This window comes from Pseudochaenichthys georgianus, chromosome 23, assembly GCF_902827115.2.
Source record: "Pseudochaenichthys georgianus chromosome 23, fPseGeo1.2, whole genome shotgun sequence".
In the NCBI taxonomy this organism is placed as follows: domain Eukaryota; kingdom Metazoa; phylum Chordata; class Actinopteri; order Perciformes; family Channichthyidae; genus Pseudochaenichthys; species Pseudochaenichthys georgianus.
In genome coordinates this window covers 7,508,935-7,533,855 of record NC_047525.1, presented here as the reverse complement: position 1 = coordinate 7,533,855, position 24,921 = coordinate 7,508,935, and the positions used below count along the sequence as shown (strand labels likewise).

Sequence of the window (24,921 nt, the reverse complement as noted above, 5' to 3'; positions counted from 1 at the left end):
AGAGCAAAAAGTCAAATGCTCCCTATAGTGGTAGCAAAATGAACATTTTACAATGTTTGTGAAGCCAGATATTCACTGAGAAAACTGAGAAAGAGGTAGGCACTCACATATTCTTGTTCTTAGGAGCTTACGGGAATCCAAGGATGCTAATTATTACATCAGTGTTATGGGAATTAAATATACTTTTGTTTTTACTTAACGTCTTCTGAGCTGCTTGATCAAGCAGCCCATAATAATTAAACATGCTTCTTTAATATGTTAGAATGCATTTGTTAGTTACCATTAAATAAAAGAAGACAGTCCACCTTTTGAGTCAATAGAGCGCACAAATTGTCCTTCCTTCACTGAGGATGAATACTTCAGCCAAGCCAGTGGGTATTATTGAGTGGTAGTGGACTTCTTTCAGTAATTGGAAGTGCATTGGTCTGTGCAACTCTGGTTGGGCAGCGGGGAGGAGAGAAGCCATTGGTTGACATTAGGGGAAGATGGGAATTAAGAGATGGATCATTAGCAAAGTAAACAACTTTACCGACTTTTCTTAGCAGGTCGACGGCATGACCAAATACCTAAAGACGTTGCAATATCATGTCATGCAGGCATGCTCTCTTGTTGCTCTAATACCCTGGAGATCCATCCTTATACCTGAGCCTCTCTTTCATCTCTTCAACTAGTGTTGTGTTATTGCGTCTTCGGTCAGTGTACCTCGGCTCAATTGCCCTCTATAGGAGCAGATGTGAGCGCTGATGGTAGAAGCGATGAGTCCCAACTTACACAGGCATTATCGACTTCAGGCACTGACCATCCATCACTCATGTTGGCCACTCGTCAATATTCCTTAGATCAAAGTGTCAACAAATCACCTTCACACCTCAGAGAGGGGCAGAAGATTGAGAAAGAAAGAAAGGGAGGGATGAAGAGCCAAGTAAAGAGATACTGTATTGAAGACAGAAGCTAGAGGAAACGAGAGGAAACTAGAAATTTGACACAAGGAAAGACAAGATAGAAAAGGAGACGGGACAGACAAATTGGAATTGTACCCCGAAGGTATCACATGGAATTATGATAAAGTGACATTTGTGAGTGAGTGAGGATAAGAACTAGACAAAGACTAAAGTCAAAGAAAGAGACAGAAGAGTGGTTTCCAAAAAGATCAAATGTCACTGAATGATAAAGAACAAAAGAGTAAAAGAAAGGTTGAAACAGCTCTCCAACCATCACTGGATACATTTTAAACAAAAGCTGTAAGTCCTGTAAGACAGTGAATTTGCAATGCAGGAGTGTGAACAGTCTCTTAATTTTTAATTCCTGCGTACAGTAGGAATTAAAAAAGCATTCCCAAAAATCTTTTTTATTTGCTAATTATTCGCTTGGGACTCCATAGGGGGTGCAGTCTGTTTGGACTGTGTTAATAACGCTCCTTTTTCATGTTCCCGCCACAGTGCCCCATTTGACACTCTCAGCATTGCATCAGTCCCTGATCCCTTCAACCAACACAATCCCAGCAGTGTACCAAAGTCAGCGTGTTTGGCATGTTCTGCACCTCTGTAATCACTGTAACTCCCACTTGGTTAGTAACGTCCACTCCAGATGTAGAAGCTAAATACATATAGACCAGGGGTTCTGAAAGTTTTGATGAGTGAGGGCCAATTTAGGTACCCAATATTGGATTGAGGGCCGCCCAAGAAAAAACGGAACACAAAATAATTCCAAAACAAATCCTTTCTTTATTGTACTAACCCATTACCGCAACTCGCGAGATGCCTAGTTGCCATGCAACCAGTAGTCTAGCAAACTTTCCACAAGCTGTCATTCATAATTTAGGAATGACAACCCAGGGGGCGCAGTTTTACCATTCTTAAATTCCATTCTAATTCTTACTAGATACAACCATGGAGGATTAAAATATAACGCATGCATTTCAGCGTGTCACATTAACTATCGCGGGCCGCCAGAAACATTTCCGAGGGCCGCCATTGGCCCGCGGGCCGCACTTTGAGAACCCCTGATATAGACAGTAGAGAGAGCAAATTAACAGGGAGATACATACAGCTCAGCAAAGCTCAACATGCAGCTTACAAACAGATTAGTATGTATGAAAATAGACAGATAATTAATTGTAAAGAAAAACTGGACAACAAACATACAGTATCCATATCCGGGTCAAATTTGTACTGTATGTCATGCATAATTCTTATATGAACTTAAATAATTAAACTGTGAAACCAAAACAAACCATCGTCATCACAACAGGGCTGATTTAAATATTCATGACTGATGGTGTGTGAAAAGAAACTGTCTTACAATAGTCTGTAGCACCCACAAATGTGTGAGGGTGTTGAAATAGGGTATGCCCGCATGATAAACTCTTATGAACAATCATAAAGTAGACTCTTGTGTCACTTCAAGGATATATATAGTTGAAGACTATTTTGCCTGACATTGTTGAGCATGTCAGGTGATGCTGTATGGGTGGGCAGTGAACAAAGCTGTAGTGATTTCATTTGGAGGGTACTGCTAGCTTAATATTATCTCTCTCCACTCCTCCCGTTGCCTCAGGATTCCCACAGCATCGTGCACACCAGCACACAAAGGGAATCGGAGAGAGAAAAATATCAGTCTGATATATATTACATGTCTGTTCCAATCCAACATAGCCATTCATCAGAGGGGCTTCCAGTGACAGGCCATCACCAGGCTCCCAGGCAGCTCAGCCCTCTGCTGCTGCCGCCACTCATTGAGGCCACAGCCACCAAATAACCGCTGCAAACAATATCTATATATTTATTACATTTTCACTCAATACCTGCCCGGCTGTAAAACAATCTCATATTTAACAATCAACGAGCCCATGTTCTTTTTTCTTCTCTAGACCATGTCTCTTTCCAGCCCCCCCTCCTCGCCACATCTGTCTTTCTATATATCTCTCCATTTTCCTTTCTTTTTTCTTGGAGTGGTGTTTTTCCCCTCCATGCTTCAATTTCATTTCTTTCAGGAAGGATTTTTCTTCTCTTTTTTTTTTTTTTACTATCTCTCTTTTCGCCTTGTATATCGATGAAATTGGATTTTTCTGCTCTCCCATGGAGGACAATCACTGCAGCAATTGCCATCTCATGGCAAAGTTCCACAGCTCTGTGAAAGGAAGAAATACAGAGGAAAGAGCATTACAAAAAGCAGTAATAGCTTCTATCTCTCTATCTCTGTCTTGGTATCTTCATCTTTTCCTATGTCTGTCATTTCTATATCCCTCTCAGTCTCTTGCCCTCTGTCTCTTTTCGCTTGTTGTCTGTTCAAATGTAACCAAAACTGAAAACAGGTGTTTATGGTTTGTCTTGCTGCTGTATTGTAGCAGTTAATACATCTTTTTAATTCTCATTCACCATGAGGCGATCAATGCAGTCGCTGGAGACTGTCTGTTTGCTGTTATAGCCGCATGATGGGATTCACAGGGATTCAATGGGTAGTCTTTTCAAAGAGTGGTGATTTCACAACAACAGAGAGGTACATTTTGTTTATGTTTAAAGAATCCCACAGCAGGGATGATCCAGAGGCAAACATAATAATGTAGAGATACACCTTTTGAAATGTGAGCTTAAAGTACTCAGTGTTTTCTTAAGACGTAAGAAAAGACTGTTGATTTACGGTATCTAATCATAAGTCTCTAGGCCTTGCAGTTGTTTTGGATGGTATTGTATTGAAAACATAAATGAGGGTTGAACTCATTTTACACATGCTTACAAGGACAATAACTAAAGAAGTCAAATTAAGCAAGTTGCACTGTGCAACGGTGTATGGACACAGCAGAAGTCTTATTTTCAGAACCTCCGAACATGTTGAACATGGTGGGGTTTCTCCCAATTCCGGCCCTCCTGCTCGGCAGCAGATAAGAGAAAGGAGCCATCAGAACAGGGAGTTATTTGTTGTGTTCATTACAAATGTGTGGCGTTTCCTCTAAATTGCACTGGGGCCTGCGTTGGGGTGCGTCTTCTATCTTCTCCATATCGCCGCAGTGCATTAGCACTAATGACTTAATTTGTCTGAGACACCCCCCACCAGCATTTTGTATGGCTCCAGATGAGCCAGAAACCTGGTGAAAACAAATAGTCACTAGGATGAAAACAAACACACACTGTTTAACAAGGTTGTGGTTGCTACACATTTTGTTAGTCAATTGAGAAAGAATAGCTTGAGAGCAATGGAAAAAGCTCTTTGTGAGACTTGTGTGAACCAAGTCTCTCTGGGCTAACAAAAGGGTCAGGGCTACTCTTGGAATCAGTTGGGGCGACAGCAGGAAATCATGATTTGACAACACTCAGTAATCACACAGATTACACTCTTCACTGCTCTGTACAGTGAACGAGCGAGTTGCGTTGAAGTCATTGTCTTGTAACAATGTGTACATGTGTGTAAGTACCTTGTGCGTGTAGGTCTCAGCAGGAACGTGCATTGTTTGTGAGTGTGTGTATGTGTATTGAAAGGTCCTGCTATCATTGTCACACATGGCCTTTGGTCTTTCCAGGCGTATGTGTGCACTGCATAGTGCCATTTAGGCGCGTATTATTACCTACTTAGTATTCTAAACAGAGACCCAAATGTCTCTCTTTCCGACTCTCTTTCCCTTAAAATGGTCCAATCTCAGCACCCAGGAGAAGTCTTATTCTTGCCTCTTTAGCAACGTAAAAAATCTCCAGTTAGTCTTTTTATCTGTGAATAAGCTGCTCTTTGAAATCCTTTTCTTAGCTCTTGACAGTTTCTTTGTCTACACTGAAAACCACTTGATTCAAGGCCAAGAGGGCACAGATAGAACAGCAGCTTACAAGTTAACTCTTAAACTTTGGGCATCCTTCTTTATTGGGTTTAACATACAAACTAATGTCCGCCTGAGGGATAGTGCAGTGGATCTGTTAGTATAAGACCCCTTTATAGTTTATCAAATCATTTTGGTTTATACATTTCACGCAGGATATTTTAAAAATGTTCACGTTTCCGTACACACTCAAACCTTCTGCAAATAAATCCCTGAACGTGCATCTTAAATTTGATGGAAGGTGTGTTAGAGAGCATGACTTAACTCACGGGACATGGGACCCTGCATAGGCATACATTTGATACATGTGGACTTGAAACGTCTATGAAGTATATATTGTACATGTATCTTGATATCTCATGGAGAGCAGTTTGCATTTTGATGTCAGAAATATAAATGATTTTGTCTGTAACTATACAGCATGCGAGAAAAGGTCTCTGAATCCATTGCAAACCCTTACTGTCATTCCAAATGAAGAGGACTCAAATGTGTATCAGACCTTTTGCCAGCATTGTCATGTCCCATCTTCCTTTAGCTCTACAACACACAACTATTGATCTTTTCAGCAGTGCAGTTCATTCCTATTGATCTGTTCTGAACTATGATGAATGTCCTCCCTGCTGGAAGGTTAAGTCGGGGCAGTTGGGGACCAAAAGGCTTAATTTGTCACATTTCTAATTTGTATCTGTAATTTATGCAAGATGATGAAGTGTTTGGTTTCCAGTAATGTTGATGGGTTGGCTGGCTCCTGGGCTCTGTGCTTTGTGCACGACAAATACTAAGCCTAAGGTTATTGTCAGGCCTTTACTAAGGCAAATAATTGTTCTCTTTTAGCAATACATAGACAGGATAGAACCGTATTTAAAAATGTGTCCCTCGAACCAGCTAGCTGGACCAACTTTCTCCTCACTAAATCAATCCAGCACTAAATCCTACAGTATTGATTTTGCAACTCAACAATAACCCAACAGGTAATGGCATAAAACCTCTTAACCATCAAATATGTAAAGAAAATATTGTTCTGCTTGTGTGAAGTGAACTTTTTAAGTGAAGGTATTAATGGAGGTATTACTATCATTTAAGTTGAGTACCTGACAGAAAGGCATTGGTAGACATTGCATGTTTTTTTCCCCCGGGATCGAAACCTCATAGGACGTTCTGTCAAGCCATCCATCACACTTTACCACCTCTCACCATTTGATCATAAATGTGCATAACAGCCACTGAGGGCTGACAAACCAGATCTTCTTGAGTAGTATAAATGGTGTATGAGCTATGTTATATGGCGGTGTTTGAAGAGGTGATTCAGGTTGAGGGGTCCAGCTACGAGTTAATTTGCTATGGGTCGCTGGAGACTTATGGCTGGTAGTCTGTACGCTGTTGACTAGCGACCCTCTGACCTTATAGGATTGCTGCCTGTTATTACAGCAGTCGTTTGAGAGAGGATAAGCACAAACACACAGATGCACAGTCCGATTTCATACATCCAAGCATATACTGCCCACTCTCAACCTGTAGACCAAGTTAGCTTCCATTTGTGGACACAAGGCAAACTGGTAATAGACATGTTCCCTCTCCACTAAGATGTAATGGAGTTTGAGTGGTGGTGGATGAGGCAGGGCTGTGCAGGCTCGGCTGCACTGAAGACAGAACTTTCACGATGCATCACTTCGCTGAAATGTTTCCTTTTGCATACATAGCTTTTCACTTGAGAGCAGGGAAGATGGAAATAAATAGGCTTTTTTATATGGGAGATTGCAATCACTGTTTTATGCATTTATCTCACTCCCTGGCTTTCTTTGTGTGTCTCTGCAGAGTGCTCAGTTCTACAAGGTCACCACAGAGAACTACCATAAAGCTGCCGACCAAGTGAATTCCAAGTTCAGGTGAGTTTAAACACTGTCAATCCAAAGTAGATCAAGGGTTTTAACTCGCAACAGTTTTTCATTTACTGCCAAAAATAGAACTCTGATTGTTGCTTTCCTTATCTTATTTATTTTGCCAAAAATCCCATTTTTTCCTGGCATAGAAGATAAGAAGTCCATGTGGAATAGTAATACAGTATTGAATTATGCTAGCCACTAACCTATGTCTTTCAATCAGGATCGCATTAGCACGGCCCATTAGCTGATGTTGATGATGGTGTCCGCTGATAAGGCTGATCGCATGTTAATAATAGCTGACGGGGTGGTTCTCGTGCCCTTTTAATGTTTCTGTGTTAGAAGAATATTATTAATTCTGATGTTCAACTAGACATGGGTCAAACAGCATTATGAAACCAGTTTAAACCACATTAAGACACGAGCATAAGATAACCTTTGTGCTGCAGAAAATAAAACTTACATTGGCTTTAAAATAGGTTTGACTCATTTGCTGTAATAGAAAAGACCTACCACTTGCAATCTAATAATTGTAATGATGTATTTTGATTCAAATTGCATTACAGCACCATGAGGGAATGTATGATCCTGACTCTGATAGTGCTACACTCACTATTATTGGAAGCACATGGAGTAGACACACCTTTCCGTAAAAGGAATGGGTACTTCATTGTAGTTATTAACAGAGGTAATAGGCAACCAAGCAGTCATGGGTGTAGCACATCTCCGACACATATGTGTAACCTAAGAGGATGCGGAATCCCTCTCCATCCGTGTTCCATCTGTCTCCTTAATAGGAGGCCATTAGGCTCCATAGTAATGTAGGAAAAGTGGATGAAGAGACGGCAGGAGGTGGGGCAAGATGGGCCCTGGCTCTGAGCTCTCCTCCAGGGAGGCAAGGCTAATTGTGTTAGCTTGTCATTAGCCAGCGCTAACACCGGGATCATTGTCTCCCTCTGAAATGCTGGAAACTGATTAGCCTAGACCACCAGGGGTTTAGCGCTAGACTCGTGGAAGCCGAAGCTGAGACTTCCCAAATCACATTAAAGAAAAACTGGAATAACATTAGCGCAAAATGACAGTGCTAACTGCCAGCAAACGTTGAGCTAACGTGCGGGTAGTCATGTGACACAGGCCTTTGCATGAAGGGCAGTGATTGGCTGATTGGATTATAGAAGGTGCATTAGCAGGGCTGTGACCGAATTACAATTCAGGGTAGTGTGTGTGTGTGTGTGTGTGTGTGTGTGTGTGTGTGTGTGTGTGTGTGTGTGTGTGTGTGTGTGTGTGTGTGTGTGGTGTGTGTGTGTGTGTGTGTGTGTGTGTGTGTGTGTGTTAATGAAGGTGTGTGTGTGTGTGTGTGTGTGTGTGTGTGTGTGTGTGTGTGTGTGTGTGTGTGTGTGTGTGTGTGTGTGTGTGTGTGTGTGTGTGTGTGTGTGTGTGTGTGTGTGTGTGTGTGTGTGTGTGTGTGTGTTAATGAAATGGCGGGAAGGTCTGGTGTTACAAGACAGGAGCAGGGATGCATTGAGGGGCTCAGAGCGGATGGTTAATTGGATTTAACAGGGCGTGTTTGCCCCATCTTTGTTTACATGTGGGAGTTCATGTGTGATGGTGTATGTTTGGATGCACTCATCTGTTGTGAACATAATGCATGTGCCTTTCCTCAAAGCTCTCTCTTCCCCCCTCTCTCTCTCTCTCTCTCTCTCTCTCTGAGACCCTACAGAGATAAGACGCTATCTGTCTTCTCTGTTGAATAATAACAGAAACTATTTTGTCTCACACAGGCTTTTGATTTCCTTAAAGTTGAAAATGTCCCCCAGAGAGAAAAAGAAAAAGAGATACAAAAAATGAAAAGCCTTATCCATACTTGATAGAATTACCATTTGATATGTTAATGTTAGGATGTTATAAAGTATGGGAGATGACATCTTTCTTATTAGAATGTCTTAATTTCTCTGCTCCAGCTCACGTCAGTGCGTCTGTAAAGAGACTGATAGTACTCCAGAGATTGATTAGTGTTAAGGCTGATATTAGGCTACGGTTTAGTGTAGTGGAGATGATGTGTGGGACCAGAGGGGCTGCCTGTCAGGGGTTATGTATATGTACTTTTGGAAGTTTTAATTAGGGCTGCTGGGTGGTTTGTGTTTACAATATAAAGTCAGATCAGTTTGGAATTCCATAAGGCCAAACTGTTATTTCTTTGTGACATCCATGTCAGGAAAATCAGGTCTCTCGACTGGACGACATTTAGGAAGAGTGAATGTGTCTAGATAACGTCACCTACTGATCTTATGGTGGCTTTTTGGGTTGATGCCCCGTAATATTCAACATGGGAACTCATTACTCAGGACCTGAAAAGAAAAGTGGAAAAAAATAATTCAGTTAAATTACACTGAGGTTTCATGGTATCAGCAATAGTAGTGCCTCTTTGGTTAACTTCGGTGATACACAAAAGTTTTAACAAATAGGCTTCAGCAGGTAGCCACTAGCCAGTGTGCTATATGTTCCATGCATTGCTGTTTGGGCATTTCCCCTGGTGATGTTAAAATAAATAATTTAAAGTGTGAGGGATAGGTACTCGAGGGAGGTGTGTGTGTGTGTGTGTGTGTGTGTGTGTGTGTGTGTGTGTGTGTGTGTGTGTGTGTGTGTGTTGTGTGTGTGTGTGATGTGTGTGTGTGTGATGTGTGGTGTGTGTGTGTGTGTGTGTGTGTGTGTGTGTGTGGTGGTGTGTGTGTGTGGTGTGTGATGTGTGTGTGTGTGTGTGTGTGTGTGTGTGTGTGTGTGTGTGTGTGTGTATGTGTGTGTGTGTGTGTGTGTGTGTGTGTCGTGTGTGTGGTGTGTGTGTGTGTGTGTGTGTGTGTTGTGTGGTGTGTGTGTGTGTGTGTGTGTTGTGTGTGTGTGTGTGTGTGTGTGTGTGTGGTCCCCTGACGTTTTGCTGCAGTATTCCCGTCAGAGTTTTCTGAGAATGATGGCGCTCTCCCAACCAGAACGCAGCTGCATCACTGTGACATCATTACCTCTACTCACAAACACACAATAGCCGTATGATGAATACTAATGTAAGAAAACATTACAAAATAATTGTATACATAATGCTTCATAAACTTATTAGTGCCATGACAAACTGAACATTTTTATCATTTTCAATGTTTTTTACCCCACAACATGATGGACACTAACAATATCGTCTGAGATTAATATTACCAAATTCTGCACACATTGTAAAAACGACATAGTAACCATGGATCATAAACTGCAGGGCTTTCAACAACACACTTACCATTTGGTGAACAGCTCTTCCACATATATGTAGAAATACACACCATATAACAGATAATGTGATCCTATATAGTGTTAGACATACAGACACTTAAGAACAAAGCTTTGTATTCACTTGTGACACTGACTGTAGATAATAGTTGCCTGTGGAAAGGAGGCTATCTCTCCCTGCAGCTGATTTATATCCTGCCACCTTCACCACCAGTTGTTTATCCAAGTCTGATGCATTATCACACTGCCCAACACTGCATGTGTGACCTTTGCTGCACCACATGTATGTAAAAGCGCATATGTGTGTGTGAGGATGAATGCATTAGAGCCAGGTCACATATGCATGTCGATATTTGCTGCGAATGTGTGCGGGTCTCCATGGGCTACAGTGACCCAGTGGGGCTTTAGTTTGAAATGCAAACTGACAGGCATGGAGGAACATGATGGATGTGAGATTATGCGAAAAGATGGGATGGGGAATGAAATAAAAGTGGTCCGAAAGCTCCTGTCAGTGTTGACCTTTGGTGGGGCTTTGGGCTTCTTTGTTGAAGCTGGTCCCTGTTGGTTCATGGTCCCTGTTGGTTCATGGTCCCTGCAGGATGGGGAAGAAACCGGGACATCGTATATCTGTGAATGTGTAATACTGAAGGATTGAGACCATCATCTCTATGTCTCCCTTCTTAGGTCACACAAAGTTGGATTCCTCTTAGCTCTCAGCCTTGATGGTGGCATTTGTGATACGATCATAAAAGAGTGTGTTTTCATGCTTTTCTATTTGTGACTGAGAGTGCATGTGTGTGTGTGTCCAAGCTGAGCGTTGTTTAGTTCCCGCCTATAGAGTGGGCCATAGAGAATAACATCTCATTTTAGTCTGTCACTTCACTGTCACTCCTCTCCTCCCGCAGGCGACACACTCACTCCCTTTGTCTGTTGTTTATTTTGTAGTTCTTTTGAATACATCTTTTTTTTATTTTATCCAGTTGACAATAACAGCAGCCACACAGTTTCATCTCACCGCTCATGCAGTGGAATGAGGAGGCGTGGAGCAAAACTTGTTGAATGGCTCGTTGTTTTCCTTCAGCTCAGGGTCAAGAGACGACACCTGTCTGTTTTCTCCTCCGTAGCATGTGGGAGAAAGTAGATCCCACTCATTCCTCTTTAGACCCCTTATAACCATACACATTATTAATCACTTTATTGTATCTGCTTTAATACATTTCACAATGTTGCCACCACCTTAGGAGTGAATGCTGCTGGTTGAGTAGAAAATGCTGCATATTTCAAACATGTATTCTCTAAAGGAATTCCTATACTTTGGTTCGCAACACTATTCTTTCTGACCTTATATAGTCACATGATACAGGACCCTATGCTAGATAACATGCTGCAAACCGACACGTGTGCATTCATGGTACAAATGTCTTTAAACAAATGCAATGATTAACTCAGTAGCATGGCCTACAACACATGAGCATGTAATAAAGATAACTCCAACACATCGACAGTGATGCATTACACCTAGTCTCCACTGAGTTCACAACTTGGTTCCTATAGCAGAAAGAAATGCACACATTTATTTAAATGTTGTACAAACCATTGCTTCTTGCAAAAAAGACATTTACACAAAACCTGTAAGTCCTGTGCAACCTAATGCAATCCAACACAAGTTCCTGCAAAGAAGCATTGCACGACTGTTGCATTTGTTTTATCTGTCACATTACTGAAGGGGATACATACGCTGGGGGAAATCCAGAAGGCTTCCACCCTACTGCCTTAATATCTAAATAAAGTGTAAAGCAATTCCATTGTCTTGGCAGTGCTTCTTTTTGTTTAAGCCAATAAATGTCCCAAAATTAATGAAGTGATTTATTGATGTTTAATTAACTTTTTATTAATTATTAAAAAATGACGGAGATTAATTTAGAAGGAACGTTTTTGCAAAGCACTCCAGTCTGTGAGGCAGGCAAGACTGAGGAGCGCGTTGACCCCTCTGTCAGGTGAGGGCGAACCTTAATTCTGTAGCTAGGCAACGCAGGTGCAGGGACACGATGGTGGTCAGCTGAAGAGACATAAGTCAATAACTGCTTTAAAAGCTCTTCTATCGGCCTTAAGAGCTTCACTGTGCTGGCTGCAAAAAGCACACGCAATCCTAGCCCCCTGTGTGGGCACACACACACACACACACACACACACACACACACACACACACACACACCTTTTAGTGGCTGATTCAGTGACTTTAGAGCATTGGAAATGGTTGGTTAAACCACTCACAACTTTCATTCCTTTTTTTTGTATTCTTCAGGGATTTTTCATAAAGTGAAAAGCACAGTGGCCGGAGTGATGGAACAGGAAGAAAGTGACAGCACTTCATGTTTACCGATCACAAAGCAGTGCCAGTCTCTGTTTTGGATGAACGTTCTTTTTAAAGATGTCTTTGACGAATTAGAATCGCTGAATCATCTTTTACCAGCATGTGTTTGTGAATAATCTTGTTCGTCCTCCTCTGCGTAAAGCCACCAGTCCCTTGTATTAGAGTGGTCAGAAAGGACACACACTCTCTAACACACTCATCCTTCTTTGTCTCCCTCACTTACGGACAGTGTTTTCTGTCTTTAATTCTCTCTCGCTCACTCCCATCTTTGTTATAGTCTTGTTTTGCCTCCCTCGCTTTCTGCTCACACTCTCTCCCTCCATTCTTTTGCATTCTTTTATCCCAGATGCTTGTCTTGATTCTCTCTCTTTCATTCCCTTTCTCTCTCTCCCTTTCTCCCTCATTCAATCTCTTACCCATGCTGATGGATTTCACTGCAGGGGGTCACTTAGGTCTGCTTTTAAAAAGCAGCGTGAGCGAAATGTGTGTCATTTTTCTCCTTAACTGGATCATTTGTATTTATTTACCCCCCTCGGTACTGACGCCTGCCTTAACTAGAGAGAACATGAGGGCTTTTTTAAGGGCGTAACCGGCACCCACCCCTTAACCCTATTAAACCCCTAAGTGGACCCAAATGATGATACATAGAGAACATGGTGATTGGGAACTCAAATCTGGTGGGAGCGAGGGTAAAGGCCATACTGTGTGTGTGTGTGTGTGTGTGTGTGTGTGTGTGTGTGGTGTGTGTGTGTGTGTGTGTGTGATGTGTGTTGTGTGGTGTGTGTGTGTGTGTGTGTGTGTTGTGTGTGTGTGCTGTGTGTGTGTGTGGTGTGTGTGTGTGTGTGTGTGTGTGTGTTGTGTGTGTGTGTGTGTGTTGTGTGTGTGTGTGTGGTGTGTGTGTGTGCTGTGTGTGTGTGTGGTGTGTGTGTGTGTGTGTTGTGTGTGTGTGTGTGTGTGTGTGTGTGTGTGTGTGTGTGTGTGTGTGTGTGTGTGTGTGTGTGTGTGTGTCCCGACAGTGAAACTAAACATATCTATAACTAGTTTAGGTAGTTTGAGAGGTAATTAAAATAGCTACGTGTGATATTCTAACCTGGTGTGTGTTTTATCCGCTCACCGCTGCATGTGATCATGCAGAGCTGCGTGTCGACTCGTCAGCAGCAGCTGATCTCTCTCTCCCGTCAGATTAGACTTCACTCGTGTTTATGTCCATATCGATCAGATCGCTAGTTCTTGCTAATGATAGGACTACCTACTTATTAAAAGACACCTAAACAATAAGTGTCGCTATGCAACTGGGCGAGGCCACAAGGTATAGCGCAGCATTATGCATTTGTTTACATGCCCACCGGAACCCCGAGGCATTAGTGTGTGTGTGTGTGTGTTAAATACTGGCAACATGTGTGAAATATGACCAAATCAGACCATAAAATGGCTACCTATGTTGGCAAGGGCTTTTAAATCATAATAGAATGAGAATTCCATTAGTAAGGTCCTGTAGCAGCTCACCAAATGGCTTCTGGTTTAGGAGTGCTTGAAAAAAAATGTTTAAAGAGAAAAGCAGAAACTTTCCAGAATCCGCTGCAACAACTCTGTTGCATACATTTTGTATTTATTGTTAAAGATTCATTCAATACATCTTTGAAAACATTTTGAGTAATGTTGAGAAGGTAGAGAAATGTATTGAATCTACATATTTATTTGGTAATAAACAAAACACCAAGTATCAAAGACTGTCAGGTTTTACACGGGTGGAGCGGGTAATCTTGTTTACTTATTCTGGAGCAGTTTGTATGAAGAATTCCTCCAAGCTGCCCCCTCGTTGAATGAAAAAGGTTTTATGGAGTTACACTGTAAAAGCACACTCAGTTTGTTTATACTATGTAAATGTAGCTGGATGTAGCTAAAGCCTATGTATTATTGCCCATCCAGTGCTTGCCATGCCAATATGTTATGAAGAAAAATACTGAAACTTGCAGTTGGATTGAAAAGTTTTACACAATTCTCTGGAGACATTAAATATTTCCTTTTGTAAGGACAGTTGCTATCCAGGGAATGGACATAGTCTGTTTGTCGGCATGCCTGCGTGTCTTTGTTCGGATTTATAATGCACCTCAAATTATGACCGATGAGCGTACATGTTTCCAGATGTGCCTCACACTTTGTTCAACTATTGAAGCATGTTTTCCCCTAACGGAGATCTATGAATGTCATTTCACTGCACTAGCTCTACATTGTCACAGCAGATGGTCAATATAGGTTAGTGTGAAGAATGTACTGACACTGTTCCTTGCCCAGTTTATTGGCAGAACACATGCATATTGTATGAAAATCCCAACATCGATCTCAGTACAGTCGTCCCCCAACTTGCAGTCAATACGTTCTTTGACAAACGGAGCTTTAGCCATAAAGCTATCGGAATATGGAAATGTGCTGAGTCGTGCAGAGGGGGGGGGGGCTTGAAAGAAGGGATTGTATTAAATGATATAGGGACACCTTGAGGAGGGAGGGAGACAGTGAGAGGGAGTGAGCAGGTAATCTGTTCTGCCTTATTACATGTTAAATGGGACACGTTCACCCTCTCATATCATTTCTGCCCCTCCTCAACCTCGTTTCCTGTTCCCTCCTTAAGGAGAACTTCACAAAGGAAGTGAGCAGAGTGCCTAGAGAGTGTTTCGCAGAGGCTCTTCGTCTGCTTCTCCGACATCGCTCTTTTTTTCTGCTGCCTTTCTCACAAACACACCTCTCTGTCTTAAGATAAGATCATATTTTCTTTATTGATGTAGAAGGCATTGCACATAATGTGAAAGTAAAGAGTAGAACATAAACAAACATTAACATAAAATACAAACATCTCAAAATGGAAAATAAAATGGAACTAAAAAGTCAAATATACACATGTTGACAGTGAAAGACTGTTTATCATATAAACAAGGGCAAAATGACAGCTAACCACATTTAAAAGTAGGATACGTGTGCAAGGAATAGCATATTAAATGACATCTAAATATAAAATATACAGTCTTACTCATATCTGCCTCCCTGTCCTTTTTCTTCTCCTTCTTGTTGTCTCCCTTCCTTCCCTTTGTTATTTATGTCGCAGAGTACCTGTAAAGTACATATCTAAAGCAACCGCCATTTCATTCCTATCAGCGGATCAAAGCAATAGGGATGTGTATATGTGTGTGGTGGGGGTGGGGTTCATAAGGTGTTGTTATAGAGGTCTTTACTTCTACTGATGGCACGAGGCGAGACCCCTATATGACTGTTTATATTGACTGTCTCTGGGGTGCAACACACACACACACACACACACACACACACACACACACACACACACACACACACACACACACACACACACACACACACACACACACACACACACACACACACATACACATATAGGGGAAATAATAACCAGTTATATCTGGCTGGATGTCTCTATTTGTTTCAGTGTCTCCCGCTACATGCAGTTTTATTAAATATCCCATGAACCTCTTGGGGATAAGGGAGGGAATATAGGGAAGATAGAGATGGTAGAATGGGAGAGACAAAGTGTGGAGGAATTGATTGGCAATGGCTGCATCTTTAAAGCTGTACAATAATCTATACGCAGCGGGAGCATCGCCAGCAGGGCTTACATCCCTATGTTGGGTCATGAGATTAATCGCAGGGGTCAGGAAATAAGAAAGAAATGAGCTCTGCCGCAATATGATTCTGTTTTTCAGCCTTTTCTCTGTGATCATTGAGTCCTTCTCTCCCAATAACAGACTCAAATACATCACAACGTGTTCACCGGAACTTAAGACCAAACCAGGGCTGGAAAAAATGTCAAAATGCCTCCAGCTTTCTTTTTCATTTCCTATAAATCATTTAAATATAGCTATAAAAAAAAAAATTGGTTTTGCTTCTGGAGTGATACAGTCTTGATGTTTATGAACGCCTTACTCCTCAGGTTACAGGAACTGGATGATTGATGTGTTTGACTTTATTTATTAAGCACACACTGTGATTCCCACAGTAGAAGAATCCGATGTGTATTCAGTTATTGATATGTATATTGCCCTGACTTGCTATTCTGTACACTAGGTTCATCTTATGTAAGAAGGTATTGTGTGTGCACATTGTACCAAAAATACCAGATTGCCTAAAACTGAGTCTTTATCTTATTTGTATTTCGATAACTACGGCTTGATAACTGATTTGAAAAACAAAACACTGGTACATTGCATGAATGAAGGGGTCATGTTGTAGTGGCTGTGGTTTATAACCTGAAATGACATGCATGTCGTGTTTGCATCTGCTCACCCTGCTGCATAGCACTACAGCCTTCACACTATAGTTAATGATATGAGGGCACCTAATGTAAAACTGAGGGGGGGGGCTGCAGTCATTCCCCCGCAGCTCTGTGGTTGTGGTTGACTGCAGGAACTTAATGTTAATCTTAATGATGGATGATGGAGGATGCAGCGTGCCGCCACAGAGTGTATGTGACAGTGTTATTGTCTCCATGATAAACTCAACCAGTGTCTCCCGGCAGAGAGCAAGCACAAATAGAAGTACCACCGTCTTCTTCCTCATCAAGAAATGCTCTTTCTATCACCCCCCCTCACCCTCTTTCTCTCTCCCTTCCTCTGTCCTCTTTTCTCTCTCTCTCTCTCTGAGGCCATTACTGGTGATAAACACTGCGGTTTGTATCAGCAGGATGCACCTGGTATTAACGCGAACGCTTAAGAAAGTAATTAGTGGGTGTATGTGGCTCCGCTCGTCCCTGTAGATGCCCATAGGCGGTGTAATAAATGAGCGCCAGGATCCATAGGAATAGGATGGCAGCGATTTCTGCTAGCACTGCTGTCATCGTTCAATACCCCGACGCAGAGCAATGGCCTTGTCATGCCTCCTAGCAAATGACTGAATTTCTCCCCAATGGATCAGCACATGCAGAACCTTATCCACGCGCCCAACAGCGGTATGTTCCAGTCTGCGCTCAAAGGGATGAGACATAAAGAGGAATCAAAGAACTTTTGGGGAAATATGCTTTTTCACTTTCTTACTGAGGGTTAGATGAGAAGACGGATATCACTCTAATGTCTCTACAGTAAGCAAAGTAGTTACTGTACAACCACAACATATTTAGAGAAGCCTTACATGTATATGGCTCTGTCGATAGGTGAGCAAATTGGTCTACCAGCGACCTTAAGGATCACATTGGTCCCAGTCTGAGACTAAACTAAGCTGATGTAGCTTCACATTTAGAAGACTGATATTGATCTCCTCGTCGAAGCAAAAAGCCAACAAGAGTGTGTCCCAATTAACCATTTCTATCTTTTGAAGTGTTCCTTACTAGCTCCAGATATAATATGTGTTCCTCTGTTTGCCTCTGAGCCTTGTTTTTGATGGGGAATGATGAGGTATATTGATTCATCACATTACAGTTGAAAATATGGAGAGCACATCCAATTTGCCACTAACATGGATTTACAAGGACTATCGATTTTTCCGGCCCCCTTAACAAATATGACCATGTGCTGATGCACATATGTACACATGCACACACTGCACCCGCTTCCTGCTGCATTGCACCCTGGGTAATGACCCATGCTACCAATCTCCTGCTTTGTATCCAACGGGAGGGTAATTTCTCACTCCAGGGGGCAAATCAAACATCTGATTCTGACTACAGGGGCTCGGATTCACCCCCAATATTCCTTTGAGATCTCCGGAGTTGCTGACGGGCAAATTCCCTTTCTCTTTCACACCCATGCGCTCCGTTTAGTGAGGCAGACGGAGTGTCCTGAGCACTGGTGTGAACAAAACGATGACACTGCCATTAGCATAATAGCCCTAGCATGCACATGTGTCGTCATTATGGATTTTTATGGGGTGTGGGAAGAGACGGACAAAAGCAGTTAGCACTGGGGTGGGCACCAGCGCTGGTGGTACATCCCACTACTTAGATTAGATAAAGGATCCAACTATTGCATAGATATAACATACGAGTCCCATTTAAATGCGCTGAAGTTTAGCGTTGCATTTCCCATTAGAAGGGCCAGCAGCTGGATCAGCTAAGACGGCAGCACTGAAGCTGTAACAGACCTCAAGGACAGACCTGGGCGTGCTAAGCTAGTGATGTGTGGCTTGTAAGCAGACATATTAGCATTCACAATATCCAACAACAACCTCCTTGTGGAAGCTGAAAGATTTAATTTGCCATTTAGACCACTCCAAGGTGACAGCAATGCAGTCTCTAACTGGTTCACTCTTTCAGGCAGCCTTTCTGAATCAATGGATGGATGTACTACTAGCCAGATCAATACTCTTGTCCGTGAGGCCTTTTTAAAGCGTGTCTTAGCAGTAAGACATAAGAACAGAGACTAATTTAAAGGAGTGTATACTTAGCTTTCCGGTCATTTCAACCTCATCATCATTATCATCTGCACTTTGTAGCAACTAAGGGTTGTTGCATGTTGAGAATAAACCGATGCCCTTTGTTGTTTGCCCTGCATTATGCATTGATTTGCAGAGTTAGTTTGTGTTTCATGCAGCGCAGATCAACCTCCTTTTTAGGGCATGGACTCTCTTGAGATAAATGACCATCCACCAAGCCCATGATATGTCTGTAATCCTCTTCTTCTTTTTTTATTTCTATAGCTCATACATATTCTGTCAATCTTTCTGAATTGCCCATCCTTACACATATCCCTTCATTTCAAGTCCACGTTTGACTCTAACTCACACATTTATCTCTGCCCTTTCTTACGCTTTTATCCTTCCCCTTCACCTTCACCCATCACACTTTTTTTTGCACAGCACCCTGCCCTCAATTTTAACACCATATGTTCCCTGTTTTCACACTATTTCTCCCCCCCCCCCCCCCCCCCCGCAGGCGCTATGAGACGTACCCTGTGTGTGCAGACCTGCAGGGCCAGATCCTGGCGTGCTACAAGGAAAACGTCGGGAAAACCCTCAACTGCTCCAACATAGCAACCCTTTATCTCCAGTGTGTCAACAACACTAAACAGGTGCGTGTTTACTGAACTAATCTCATTTGTTGTAGGTCTTATCTCATGTAAACATCATTTCATACACTGAGCTAGCATCTTTTCCATATGCATGTTTTGTTGTGTGTTGCATGCTTGTTAGATAAATGAGCGTGTCTTTCTGTGCGACTGTACTTTGCACGTGAGGAAAATACATACAACGTTATAGTTATAAACCCCTCCAAATTAACATGTTTTTTTCTGTCTGATAAGAATGACAAGGATGTACATGCACCCTCATGGACAGATGATATGTAAGTTGTAGCGCCTCCTGATCCTTTGGTGTAGCTTTCAGTTGAATCGATGTGTGTATTACAAAGGAGCCCCATGTGCGTGTTAGTTACACCATACGTCATTGGGCCCATAGATGTGTGTGGTAGCTACAGTTGAGAAGCCATTCCCTTTTTAAATGTCTAAATTAATTATTGTAATACACACATACACGCTAGCATCCATTTACATGTACTGGCTCCTGGCTTTTAGACAGGAGAATATCATTTCCGCTGGGCGACTGGCGCCTGAATAAAGCTCACTCTAAATAGCCACTTTAAACCTTCTGGTGTATTCCATGATACCTGCTGACACAGGCGTTCCCCTGACTGTCTCTGTGTGTGTTTTAATGTAATAAGACCAAGGGAGTAGCGTCTGCTAGTTGGATACCATTGTCCTCTCTCCGTTCATTGCCAAGTGCAAATATTTTCCCGCCCTCCGTCTCCCACGGCCACACACTGTATGGTAATAGTAATGTCACTCAGGTTGATATTAACTTGATTCCCCCTCCCTCACTTTGCAATATGTAACATCGCTTTGCCCCCAAAAGGCTCAATTTACATTCATAGAGCTTTTCTATTAGATTTTTTTTACAATTGCATTGTGAAATGAGGAAAACTGAGTTGTTTTTTTTGTCTATCCCTCACTCTCGTGGGTATTAGTATTAGATCTGAAAGTAAGATGCAAGGGGATTTTTAAGCTATACATCATGTAAATTACACAATGTTTTATTCATTTTGTGGATGTGTGTGCGTGTGCGTGCAACACAGACTACCTGTAGCCTCGTCAAGATTCAGCAAGGGTGCGTTCGCAGTCCGGATGCGGTTATGATCTTGTAAATTGTTTGGAAGCAAGCCTGCGACGATATGTTAATCCGCTTGTGTTTATCACCCCGAGGCAATCACAGCGCACTCCTGTTCGTCTGCGCTTATCTGTGTAAGACTTGCTTTTAACGTCATTAGCTGCAGAAAAATAAGAGTTCTATGATAAGGATTTAAAGGAATATTATGCAGAGTTACAAAGCTGACAAAACAGGGGGAAGGAATTAAGTAGGAATGGATAGTAGCTGATGGTGGTTGGTGATTAGGATGTTTACACAGCTTTATCAGAGCCCAGCAGGAAGCTGCTCTGAGAACAAATGTCAAAGGACGTGACTTTGACCTCTGAAGGTCACAAGATCCAAACGTGGCCTCAAAAAAACGTCTTATCTCCTCTCCTTTTTGTCAAAGACTCTTGATAACATAGCTCATCCAGTTTTTCAGAAAAATCTCTTTCACCTTCTTCGTCCTTCCTCTTCAAATCTTAAATTCCACTAAAAGCTGCTTCACCGTGGGTAAAGATGGAGATGTCAAAGATTGCATCTAGTTGGGGATACAAACCCAAATCCCTAAATCTTAGTTTTTTTTATATTGAACCCTGAACTAAAGTCATCCAAAGACAGGCGTGGTCACCCCCCAGCCTTTGCCACTGATAATTAGCGCTCTTATCTCCGGTCAGTGATAACATTTACACCCACTCGCTCTCTTTCAGTGCCCTCTTTGCCCGGTCACTGTCCCTCCTTCACTGCCTCCGTCCAACCCTCCATCCCATCAGCCCCAGTCACATTTCTAATGCATTCAGCACTTAACAGGTCCAGATAGCATACAGTGAGCAAGAGGCAGTGGAAGGACAGATAAAGTCTCTCTTTCTCTCTCGCTCTGTGAATAAGAGTTTATCATGGAAGACAATCTCTCATCCACTGCTCGCCTCCTCATTCCATATTCTCGCCGCATGACTGCCCCCTGCTCCCTATCTTTTCCTTCTCCACTTCATTTTTTAGACTGACCCTTCCATCTCCTTTTTACTCTCTCAGGGCCCACGAGAGCCCTGTTTGGGGTTTCAGAGGGCGTGGTGCTTGCAAAAGGATCAAAGTGGAAAAATACCTGGCTGCCACAACTGCATATAACTCCAAGGCATTCATTATTTTCAATCATAATCACTCTTGATAAAGTATATCAAATGTACTGATTGAATTTGTCCGTTTACTTTTATTTTAAACAGTTAGTCAGTCAACATGTTGATATTGCAATAAGAAACACACAATAAGGTTAGTCTAGGTGAGTCACACGTAAAAGAGTGTGAAAAGTGTCTGTTGTAAACAAGCATAACAGTTCTGTATTGTACAGAAGAGTAGTTCCGATCATCCCTAAGCTCAGAAGACAAACCATATTAAAGTTATCTGATGTAATTGTGTTCCCCATTCTCAGCCCTTTGACATTGTAGATAAATAGAAAAGATAACAAATAAGGCCCATTTCCTTTAAACTGGAATTACTCATATCTTCACAGTCTAGCTTTTTACGGTGGAGTGTGGGCAGATCATTAGTGCACTAAATAAACAGAAATGAAACGTTATTTATCTCATGCCACTATTAAGTTGGTCGGTAAGGAAGAAGACATTTCTCTTTCTCACTTCCTGTCCAGGTTACTCTCTTCCTCATGTCCCTTGTTCCGGGTCCTTCTTTTCTTTCTTCCCCAGAGTTTCCTCTCGGGCACTTTTCATGCAGTGGCCCCAGCTGCAATAGGCCAGTTCAAATGGTTATTGACAGGGAGTGCTGGGGATTTGTGGCTGCACTTATCGCTAACATGGAATCCACTGCCCTCGGGTCTTTTCTCCACTTCTCCAACTCACTCAATCCTCCACCCTTTTACTGCACTCTCAAGCCTCCCTCTCTCCGTATTGTGTCTCCAGTGGGACATAATATCCTTCTCTTGGTTGGTTTGTCTATTAAAATGTTTTTTGATGTCTCTCTAATGCACTTTTCTTTCTGTTTTCCTCTGCAGAACAAGTTAAGAACAGGGGGCTAAGACGGAGAGAGACACAGAAAGCAATGAAGAGTTTATTGTGTGGGATTACTGATTATCGACCGACTGTCAAACAGACCAAACCGGAGTGGAGGGAGTGAGGTATGAGTCAGCACCAAGACACCCACCCTCAAAAACCCTGTGGAGAACCGAACCGAACCGAACCGAACCAGACCACAGGCACCGAACACAGCACCCTGATAGAGAAATAGACACTTACCCCTCTCTTACCTTCTGTCTATCTCTCCTGTGAGTAAGTATGAAGGCACTGACACTGTCTTCCATTTAGTAGAAACAGCAGCGACTGAGCTATTCCCGCTGGAAGGACTGTAAAAATGAACCGGAACAATCACAAGAAAGCAAACCACCTCAAACCATCCCCTCCCACTTCAGCACTGATAGGAAATAATAATAAATGTCTATGTTGTTGTCCACAATTCATTGTTTTCCTGCTCCTATTGCACTTCCCCCCACACTTCTGCACATCTGTTTCTTCTTCATGTAATGTTAATAATGTAACCATCAGCATGTTGAGCGTTCATCCAGACCAACACTTGTGACGATGTCTGATCAGAAGTAATAAAAGATGAAACTATGCAGTAACTGTTGTTGAACTGTTTCTCCATAAATATTCAGCTGGCTCTGTCTCTCCCGCGTGCGAGTGTGTTTTATGCTAATTACAGCAAGCATTGTACGTCTTTGATGGATGCGCAGCCGACATTTTGTGAATGAGCCCAGGAGAGGGGGACTGCAGCGGGGGGGGAAATATCTGTCCCAGATGTTCTGCTCGTAATCTATCTTTCTTTCTGTTTTGCTCCCTTTCTCTTTGCATGTTGTGATTTAGTATGAATCCTTGGTGTGCTGCAGCCTTTCAGTGAAAACGCAGGGATCTCTATCTCCTCCTCGTCCCCTCGCTGTCCCTCATTCCTTCTACCTATGTACTTCTTTCTCTGTCTTCTTTATTACTAGATTGCGTTTCTTCTCACTTTCCCAGGCTAATGCTGCCTTGGAGGAGACGGGTACTCTACGCTGTCTGCACTGTGTGTGTTGAGATTTAAATTATGTATGTACGGGTGGGGTAGCAATGCAGCCATCTACACTTCATTGTGTGTGTGTGTGTGTGTGTGTGTGTGTGTGTGTGTGTGTGTGTGTGTGTGTGTGTGTGTGTGTGTGTGTGTGTGTGTGTGTGTGTGTGTGTGTGTGTGTGTGTGTGTGTGTGTGTGGTGTGTGTGTGTGTGTGTGTGTGTGTGTGTGTGTGTGGTGTGTGTGTGTGTGTGTGTGTGTGTGGAGACGCCGTCTGGTGGTTCGGGATGGAGCGAGGTGATTACAGACTTTATCTTAATTCTGCATCAGAAGACGAAAGTGTGTGTCGGAGGGACAGAGAGAGAGAGAGAGTGCATGCGTGCAAGCATGTGATTTGTTGTGACTAATCCCCCTCTGTCTGTCAGTCAGCTGTCCTTTTGCTTTTTGACTTTTGGAGTCTCTAAGGGGTGTGTGTGTGTGTGTGTGTGTTGGAGGGGCTTTCTAAAGGTTGGGGGTAAAGCTTTGGGGGTCTCTGGCAGGTGTTTCTCCACCGAGCCCCTTCACTACTGTTGTTCTCTCTCTGTGACACAAGCTCAACGACGCCTCTGTATCTGACGCCGTACCTCGGATCCCAGATCAGTGATTGAACGGTGTATTCTGTCTTTAATGGGATGATATGCTCTCAGATGATAATTACAGGATTATTAGAGAATCATGAGATCTAAACACAGGGCTTCACCACAACCTTTTCAAAGCTTTTATACAAAAGCTCTCTGTCTTGATTCCTTGATTCTAAGGTTGGAACTGGAATGTTTTGCCTCATTAGTTTGATGTTTTTCCTGAAGAAGAAAAAAGCATGTTAGGAAAGGGCATAATGCAATTAGAAACTAATGTACTGCTATGTTAGATGCAGTTTACATAAAGGCATCCTAAAGGCACTGTGAACATCTTCCATTTATCAGGTGGCAGAAGTCATGAGATTTTGATGTGAAGTTTAGGGGATGAATAAAGAAATCAACGTTCATAATAACAGACTGAGCTGAACAGACAATAAATCTTATTTTGTTCTCGTTACAATGTCCACAAGAGTTCCTTGGATGTCCTTTAGCGGTGAGCTGCTGCTAAATGCTGAAGTTATGATGCACAGCAGCAACAGGCGGGGTCCAGACTGTGGCCGCTCTGGAGCGCTGCAGAAGGCCGCTGTCTGCAGGGAGGGGGAGACGGTGGAGAATGAAGATGAAGGATACATGAATAACAGGTAGTTCATGCAGAGGTGAATCAAATTCTGCTCATTTAGTTTCTCATTGAATAGAAATTAGGTCATAAAATAAAACGATGCAAAACACAAATTCCATTTTAGGATATCTTTGAAAACTGACATAACTCAAATGGTTGCATGTTAAGCTACTTGAGTTATATC

The 24,921-nt window shown here is 42.4% G+C and overlaps 1 protein-coding gene across 3 annotated transcripts in view; it reads left to right on the top strand.

The window, feature by feature from the left end:
- Positions 1–23,081, top strand: part of chchd3a (coiled-coil-helix-coiled-coil-helix domain containing 3a) — a 65,272-nt gene extending 42,191 nt beyond the window's left edge. For 2 of the 3 annotated variants that reach the window (XM_071201779.1, XM_034074919.2), the window contains 4 exons: positions 6,620–6,690; positions 19,212–19,347; positions 19,579–19,619; positions 22,458–23,081. In XM_071201779.1, the coding sequence (XP_071057880.1) occupies positions 6,620–6,690; positions 19,212–19,347; positions 19,579–19,619; positions 22,458–22,467 (258 nt within the window). In that variant the 3' untranslated portion in view covers positions 22,468–23,081. The remainder of the gene's footprint in view (positions 1–6,619; positions 6,691–19,211; positions 19,348–19,578; positions 19,620–22,457) is intronic. The other variant, XM_034074922.2, reaches the window with a different exon arrangement.
- Positions 23,082–24,921: the final 1,840 nt, after the last annotated feature.